At 34.9% G+C, this 9,127-nt stretch overlaps 1 protein-coding gene across 1 annotated transcript; it reads right to left on the reverse strand.

Annotated features, from left to right (window-relative positions):
• Nucleotides 1-449: 449 nt before the first annotated feature.
• Nucleotides 450-8,917, reverse strand: LOC132544654 (arylsulfatase B-like). Its single transcript, XM_060208278.1, has 8 exons — nucleotides 8,650-8,917; nucleotides 7,340-7,526; nucleotides 6,361-6,536; nucleotides 3,445-3,556; nucleotides 2,735-2,830; nucleotides 2,074-2,317; nucleotides 1,396-1,547; nucleotides 450-1,065 (listed from the first exon to the last, which is right to left on the reverse strand). The coding sequence occupies exons 1-8, from the start codon at nucleotides 8,905-8,907 to the stop codon at nucleotides 797-799; spliced, it is 1,494 nt and encodes a 497-aa protein (XP_060064261.1). The 5' UTR covers nucleotides 8,908-8,917; the 3' UTR covers nucleotides 450-796.
• Nucleotides 8,918-9,127: the final 210 nt, after the last annotated feature.

Raw genomic sequence — 9,127 nt, forward strand, 5'->3', positions numbered from 1 at the left:
TTCTGACATACAGATCAAGTTATGTACTATGTTGTCCATGAATAAAGGGAGAAAACTCTGTTGGATAATGAAAATCTTTAACTGTATATACACAGACATTGTGTTCTTTTTTCCTATAATGGCTGGCAGTATTGGAATCTATTGCTTTTTTATGTCACAGTGATATGACCTTGGAAAAAATCTCCAAGAAATTTAATGTTGCATAATACACAGTAACACTAACTAAAGGCACACTGACAAACCCAAGATAATATTCTTGATACAGCCACTGTAGCCACAAAAATACCAACTTAAAATATAATACCCATTACTGGTTCAGAAAACCACATACACAATGTATACCAATGAATCCACCACCTGTCATCTCACATTCAAAGTCTTAACAATAATCAATTACTAATAACTAAACTAAATTTCTAGTAATTTCTTTTTTTTTGAAACAGGTTCCATTACTTTTCATGACTGGGTAACAATACTTTACTTTAAAATTTTCATGGTTTTCACAAAACTTTCAATAAGAAAAAAAGTGTATTTCACTGTAAAAAAATAGAACATTTTAGAATTTTCTGATTTATTTTTCTGGATCTTAACTCCGAGATGTCTCATCCAGTCATATCTCCTCGAGAAATGCTATTTTCACAATGCATTTTAATAAAGCTGTAGACATACTTTTTACAAAATCTTCATATCTAGTACATGTATGATAAAATATGGTGAAACCAGACTCCCACATGATTTCTGTTTAACATGCTGTTTCATGTTACAGTTAATTAGTCTGTCGTATTGATATACTCTACTATTCCCAGGGTCCCCACCAGCCCCCATGGAGTTCAGGGTTAGAGTTAGGGTCATCCCGAGGATAGACACAAGGTACAGATGTCACATTCAGCTGCTGCAGCTTTGTCAGCATCTTCATCACTAGGTCTGGATAGTATGGTGACAGGTCATGTCTTTCAAGTGGATCTTTATCAATATTAAAAAGCCAAATGTTCTGTTTTGGATTACTAGTGTCGACATCCACGTTGAGTTCCTCTGTAGTCGGCTCTGGTACCCAGCTTCCATTTCCTTCAGTGTACAAACATATATGGTATCAAAGGTGATGTTTGTTTGAATTATTTTTCAGTCCTATGTACATATAACATGTATCAGGTAAGTAGTATTTAAATGTTTCCAACTGACCAACCATCAGAGTCAATAATAATGTGTAGATTTAGATTGCTGCGATCAAAATAAGTAAAGTCAAAGTGGTGAGATATACAGATACCTAGTGCAGGAGTAATATTAACCAGTCCCTGCATGATAGCATGATATGACGACAATAAGACCACCCATTTGTCTTAATCCAAGTCCCAGATGTAATATCCATCTCTTTAAGTAAAAAAAAAAATTACATACCTGGATTACCTGTAATCACCTTCCAGTCTCTCCACCTGAGAGCGGCCCTGTAGCGATTGTCAAATGGACTCTTCTCCAACCTGTTCCCCACAGGCTTTGTCAGGGGATCAATATTGTGCAGCAGTGTTTCTCTGGGGCTCTGAGCTCCTTCACTGAGAAATAAACATATGTGTGGAAAATGTGAATATAACACAGCTGTTAAACAAATAAAACAGTGATATTCATCACACATTTAAAGGAATCCCATATTACATAAGGTCATATATTTGAGATATCATGATTTTAAAGTATTAATGAAAAATAATAAGGTGCTACCTGTTCAAGTAAGGAGAAAGGAAAGTACCTAATAGTATATTTTCATTGTCATGTCACTAAATACTGTTTGTATGAATTATGGAATCGATGCAAAAAGCAAAATAAAATAAAACAGTAATGAAAAAAAAGACTTCTGAAGATACTTTTATAAAATTTTCACACAATGTTTAACAAATAAATATCACATATTAATGGTTCATCAATAAACAAACTGTCAACTGAAACAGATCAAGTAAATTAAATCTAATGGACCTCAATTAACTTGAAATACAGCACAGATAAATACTGACTTTCAGAGCAGAACACACTAATACCTCATGTTTTGTAAGAGCTTGGTGACCGAGGGATACATATTTTGCACACCTGATTGTTTTCCATTGGTCGAATCCATCCAGGGGTTTGGTACCATTTAGGGAGCCCCCTGCCAGTCCTACCAATGTTGGGTACCAGTCTGTCACATGTATGAGTTGAGAAGAAACTTTTCCTTTTTTCTGTAGAGCTTTCCCATGTACAAACCCTACACCATGCATTCCTCCCTCCCAAAGAGATCCTTTCCAGCCTCTAAGGGGCCAGTTGTTGCCACCGGATAATATCTGTCCACCATTGTCTAAAATACATATAATTGTTTAAACTATTTACACATGACAACAAGTGGCCCAAGGGACCTCAATCGCTTACAAAGATGACTTTGTCAGAAAATTAAATCAGTTTCTGCAGACATTCAATCCCCAAGCATGCAGATGCTGAAATACCAAGACATTGGGGATACTGATCATTGAAAAAGAAGTTTTAAAGTTCCAAACACAAATGATCACTGAAAATGGGTGAAAGTCATTCATTTAAACCAGGTTGGTAGCATTTCATCCTAGCCAGAAACAGGTCCAATATCTGAATGCTGAGCTTTGGGCAGGTGAGCTAAAAATACTAGAATGATAACATTTATATTCTTACATTTTTTTCCCTTTGAAATTGACATTTGGGACAGTATTGTTGGACTATAATGCCCAAGAAAATTATCACAAACCTGTGGAGAAGACCATAATGGTATCGTCCCACATCCCTTTGGCCTGAAAAGCTGCTGTGATGTTTCCAACGGCTTCATCCATAGCTGCCACCATTCCTGTTCAAGAAATCCAATAAATAAAGGTGTATAATATAAAGAGTGCAAGGACTTCAGACATTTGATATACAATGTACATATATGTACATATTGTAATATATGGACCTTTATTTTGATTTGTTCACAAGGCTAAGGGCAGACAATCATAGATATGGACATTTAAAAACGAGTAACAAATATTTTTAATGATTTTTTCCCTCATTGTCTCTAATCTCTCTATCATGAATTGGATTTTCTCTTCTGCTGTGATATCTGATAAGTGATTTCCAGGTCCAATGTATCACTTTTGTGAGGAATTAATACAAAGATTATAAAACATATTAGATTGAACAGTACAGAGTTACACCAGACTTATTTTGATTCTGTGCCTTCACATTATCTTATGTTGAAAATGTTGCAGTTAGATTTGTTTTAGTAAAATGATTCACAATGATGTAAATACAAATGTATGCAAGTATTTTCAAATCTATGATGATTGTCAATGTCTTAACCTGAATGATGTGTACCCTTTGGTAACCATATAAAAGACTATGTCAGAACCTGAGCTTTGATTGTACCATCTTCTGAAATTCCTAATAAATCATACACAAAACATAATCTATTAGAGTACTGACCTGCATATATCCGCCTGTTGTGGTTCTTGATGTGAGCATATTTTTCTGTATACCTGGAAGGTACTTGTAATGGGGAGTGGACAGCTTGAAGTGCCAGGTAAAGAAACATGGGCTGAAACATACAATTATAAAACTACCACAATCAATTTTATACCACTTTACCTCAAAATCATAGAGTTTAGCTCAGCTGAGACTTATATTCTGTGACAAAATCTCTTTTGAGGGAAAGCGAAGACTGAAGATGCAAGACTAAACCTGATATATACATGTATCAATCCCAAACACATATTACATACTGTAGGTGATATATTCATTTTTCCTTAATGTATTCTATCTGCATGTACTTCAAATCTTCAACTTTGAGAAACAAGATAAACTAGTCAGTTAAGGTCCCCCACTAACACTACTCACCAAGGTGAACCCATATCCAAACAGGGGTGTAGCTTCCATAGAAAGAAAAAGCCCGGGCTTACACATAAAAAAAATCAGTGGAAAAAGTATGTCGGATAAAATTGCAAAACTAAGTGTGAAAATAAATATCTAACATTTTTGATAAAAAAAAAAAAATATAAATAGAAAATTGTTGAATGACTAGGCCTAGTGAATTTCTTTCTTTATACACGTCATACTAACGTTTACTATCATTTCAACGTTTTTAAATGTTGTTAAAGTGCAAATTTTTAAAGTGAAGAAGGCTTCTGGATTACAGACGTCAATCGACAATTTTTTCAAACAAAATAAAGTCGAATCGAGTGACCACATTAAAAGTGACACATCAAAGACTGAAGGTACATGTAACCAAGATACGGAAGTTGTCATGGACATTTTCAATCAAAAGAACAGAAAGTTTGCTTTTATTTAATCAGGGGTTGAAAGTTTGTTGTTAAATTGATAAGAAAGCCTGTCTCAAAAAACAATTCAAAACATCTTTGAAATCATGAAATTCATTTTCCGTCGGGGCCCCAGACCCCCTCTCTGGCCTTACACATTTCTGCTGGGCTAGCTACGCCCCTGACATAGTATCAAATTCTCATAATCAGTTGTGTAGAAAACAGGGCCAAAATACATTAATATGTAAGCATTTTTTTAAATGTAGGTCAGAGGTCAAAATTAAAATCAAAGTGACCAACTTCTGATATGAGACACACTGTCTCACCAAGGTGAACACATATCAAGTGTTAAGATCTTGTGATTAGTAGTGTAAAAGATAGGGCCCTGACAAACTTTTTATCTGATGTAGATTAAATGTAATAATGTAGATCAGAGTGACCTACTTTTGATAGGTGACACATGAACTCTGTCTTCTAAAGGTGAACACATATACACAGTTAAAGTTCCAATGATAAGATGCATGGAAGACAAGGCCCAGACAAGCGTTTTCTTTGATGTAGCAGAGTGACCTAATTCTTATACAAGACACCCCCATCTCACCAAGATTAACCCATATCCCAAGCATAAAGTTTCGGTAATGAGTGTGTAAGACAGGGCCTGCATCAACTTTTACTTTCATGCAGATAGATCAAAGGTCAAAATGTAGGTCTGAGTGACCTACTTTTGATACAGAATACACCATCTCAATGAGGTGAACCCATATCCAAAGTATAAAGGTTCCACAATCAGTTGTGTAGAAGATAGGGGCCAGACAAAATAGCAGGACAAAACAACACAACACAAAGTTATAGTCCCCTCTGGCTCCTGGCTGGGGACTAATTACTTCTCTTCTGGATAAGGTGTAGGAGACAGCCTGTTAGCAGTAAGGTTTTGTAGGTCAAATATGTTGAGCATAGGACAGACTAAGGAGAAGACTGGGCTAAGTATGTGTTATTTCTATGTATCTGTTTCTATATTCTGGACAGGAGAAAAAAAACATTCTCCACCTCAAAACTGCAAAAGATAATTTCTACCTTTCTTGGAAGATACTAACATTTAAAGCCCAGGCCCTGCTACTGTTTTTGACACTTCAGGATCTTACAATGTGCAAATAATATATACACAACATATCACTACACTTGTAAACACTAAAATCAATATATATCTAATCTGTTAGATTTATCATGCATCACATGGCCAGTGTGACAAGCATATCATTTTCCCCTTCAATATACACGCTGCTGTAGGTGGTTGAGCTGAGATCACAGGACAATGAAATAGTATTTGATGGCATGGTTACTTCAGATGTACACAACTGTATGAGATGGTTTACCACAAGCCATGCACCAGACTCAATGTGTAAGAATTTTAAGTCCTTAGATTTGATCAGTAACAGCTGCTCTTCATGTCTCACATATAACTGTACTGGGCTGAAGATTCTCTATACAGACATAAATCATATATATCTAATCACAGCAGTTTGAGATTTTAGAGTAAAATAAGATTGAGATCAGAACCCTATCTCCATTACAGAATTTGTCAAGGACATAAGGCCCTGGTATATTTTTTCTACTTATAAAACCTCAAACTTGCTGTGATGTGATAATAACATAATACAGGTACAATGTACATATGCCATAAGTTCACAAACAGTTAAATCAAGTTTGAGATAAATTAGAATTCTGGGTACAAGTGTTATTGTTGTACATTATAGTTATCTAATCAAGTCTAAGAAAGTTTACTGGAGTTTTTTTTAAATTCACATTCTGTTACATCTATTTAATTATGTATCAGTTGTGATCTAAGTATTGCAAAAATTTGTTTTTCACAAAATCTAAATATCATAGTTTTTATAGAATGATCATGAACTTTCTCTTAACATGGGCAGAAATCACAATACTGAGATAAAACCCATACTGCAGAAGTAATGTCACATGTAAAATTTTCAAGGCTGATCAAACCTCAACTGTCTTAGTGACAGTTAAGTGTTCTACTGCAACTACCACTAATTATTATGCATCAATGATTAGATGTGGTATAAATCACCTTGGAAGAGTTGTAATTGTTGACCAAATCTATCACACGCTTGCTATACATCTCTGTTGAATATTCCTCTGGATTGGGGACAACAGGTTTGAAATTGTCTCGTAAATCTTTTCCACAAAAATTGCGTCCGCTGCATCGTGATTTTGTGTAGTAATCTTCACTTCCAGTCAAATAGCCTATCATGGATACAAAATAACAAAATTAACAAGATCTGATTCTGGTGAGTAGATTTAAGAAACTTATCAGGTTTTTAGCCTTGCCACCACCAGTCAATAGTGGATCTACTTAACTACTGAGATATAATAAACTAATCTACAGACTTGCTTGGTACATTAGCATTGTCTATTTTCATCTCTCCTGTCTATAAAGAAAGACATCTGTGATTGACATCATAATTTAACTGGCAGATAGAGTGCAGATATCATGCCAGGTTCGATATTCCAGTGTGTCAACACTTTATAAATAATACCTGGTACATGTACATGTATGTATTTTATTTAGGTTCTACAATTCAACTGTTTGGATATTACCTAGTAAATTCGAATGTAGCACTGGATTGCAATAAGAACCATTTGACATACAAATGACTTTATGAATACCAATCAGACACCCGGCATTTGTCTACAAATCACTTCCAAGCATATTTAATGGTATGTGTACCAAAATAACATATATCCAGGAAAAAACATTGTATTCTGAATTTCATTTGAAGTTTTCCAGACATCTAGAATGAATCTTTGCTGGTAGGCTGTTTGATATCAATTTAAAAAGTGCAATTACATGTAGAACATTAAATTCCCTTTTACTGTACTAATGTTCAATCTTATTTGTTTCACTGTTAATATACAGTGCACAACTTCTTTTCATTAAAAAATAATTAAAATCACTGTGATAGTCCCAAGAACAAAACAAGACTAAAAGTTTGATTTTAATGTGCTCAAAAACATTTCATAAAATGACTTAATTGTCATTTGTTTACCATAAAATGTGTCAAAGCCTCTGTTGCAGGGAAGATATTCATCCTTATAGAAGCCCAAGTGCCATTTTCCTACAGCATGTGTGGAGTACCCAGCCTCCCTCATTTTGTCTGGAAGGATGGGACTGTCCCTTGGTAGAGCATTGGGCTGGGGTGCCCAGATTATTCCATGTTGTAAACCTGTGTGGATCTGTAAATTTCATGCAAACAAATGCATTGAGATGAACCATCACATACTTTATCTAATGATCTATATTATATTCCTGCAGCTTTCTTAAGCTTTATCAATGCTTCAATTCTGACTATATACACTTTTCGTAAAGCATTATCTCACATACTTAACACAGAAGAATACCCAAGATTTCTATCCTAAACATTGAATTGATTATTATGCATTAACCTGTACATGTTTTTTTTAAAGATTTAAAACACAGACTGTCACTTCTACTGTCCTATTAAACTGCATAAAAAACTGATTACATTACCAAACAGGAGAACTTTGAAAAACAAATCAGCTATTTCAAAGCTGGTATTTATTAAGAAAAAAAAAAAAACAAAAAAAGCAAGATGATTAAAAAAAGAAATGTACCTGAAGGAAAAACTTCCACATCTATTTAGTTTTATAGATATGTCAGAGTATCCACTCCAGGTGTGCTAATAACACAACAGATTGTTTTCCATTTACAAGTGGGGATAGAGAGAGAGAGAGATGATGAAAATGAGTAAGAAGAAAAGAGATTAGTAAAGGTAAAGTAGATTACATAAAGAATGGACCTTCAGTGTGGAAGATTTGTTATTGATAAATTCATGCCCTCTAAGCATCTTTCATTTCTTCTTAATTAATTAAAGACCGTTGTTTAAATCAAACTTTTTTGACTTTGTTCAACCAGATGGCATAAAATGTAGGATACATTATGTAGTTGTACAATATATTGATATTGCAAAAGTTTGGACCATGGCAGAAATAAAACATATAGATAGTTAGAACCCTTCTGACTAATGTTGCAACTTATTGAACTCATACAGAGGAAGCACACTTGATGATGTGATTTACATCTTCAACTGTTTGAATCGTTATTTTCCTTGTACCTGCAATTGCACATAATTCTTAAGTATATACATGTAAAAGGTTGAATTTAGAATTTAGTATTTTTCAAGCAGGAGATATAAAAATTGAAAAATACATTTTTCTTATTTGTTCCATTACTTGATACGCTGCAAATGACCAGATATCTGCATAATGTACAATGCACATACTTGTGTACACAAATACATTACATTACTTCAACACGAGACAGAGGGAACAGTATTACCTGGTACCTCCCAGACATAAGTTGACTCCTGGTAGGTGTACAGATCGGCTGTACATAGTAATTCTCCAGTCTGACACCTTCTGCTGACAACTTGTCCAGGTTTGGTGTTTTGATTTCCGATCCATGATACCCGATGTCATTGTATCCGTAATCGTCGGCAAGTACAAATAAAATGTGTGGCTGCTTTGCTCCAACAGTTTTTGCGAAACATAACAGTAGAAAGTAGAAAATTTGTGATGGTGTAGAAAAGCTTAACATCGCTCCATACAACAAACAGCAATAGCAAAACAAATCGAAACTAGAAATCGTAGGACTCGTGACCAACCGGAAGTTTAAATGCAGTGACCTGACATCGCTCGCCGGAGATTTACGGAGGCAGCCGAGCGTCTGGTTGAACGAGACTAACATTAAGTACTTGTGGTTTCGACCACGGTTCGGTTCAACGACCTCACAGTGGTTCGGGTCTTTTTAATTTCCG

This window comes from Ylistrum balloti, unplaced genomic scaffold, assembly GCF_031769215.1.
Source record: "Ylistrum balloti isolate Yb309-2 unplaced genomic scaffold, AGI_CSIRO_Ybal_v1 Utg369806, whole genome shotgun sequence".
Classification (NCBI taxonomy): domain Eukaryota; kingdom Metazoa; phylum Mollusca; class Bivalvia; order Pectinida; family Pectinidae; genus Ylistrum; species Ylistrum balloti.

What these genes read in the sequence shown, in the direction of transcription:
- LOC132544654 (XM_060208278.1), bottom strand. Translation starts at nt 8,907, where the DNA reads ATGTTAAGCTTTTCTACACCATCACAAATTTTCTACTTTCTACTGTTA. An exon ending in CATTATGGTCTTCTCCACAG is followed by an intron (nt 2,318 to 2,734) that starts GTTTGTGATAAT and finishes TATGTATTTTAG; the next exon opens with ACAATGGTGGACAGATATTA. An exon ending in GACCAATGGAAAACAATCAG is followed by an intron (nt 1,548 to 2,073) that starts GTGTGCAAAATA and finishes TTTATTTCTCAG; the next exon opens with TGAAGGAGCTCAGAGCCCCA.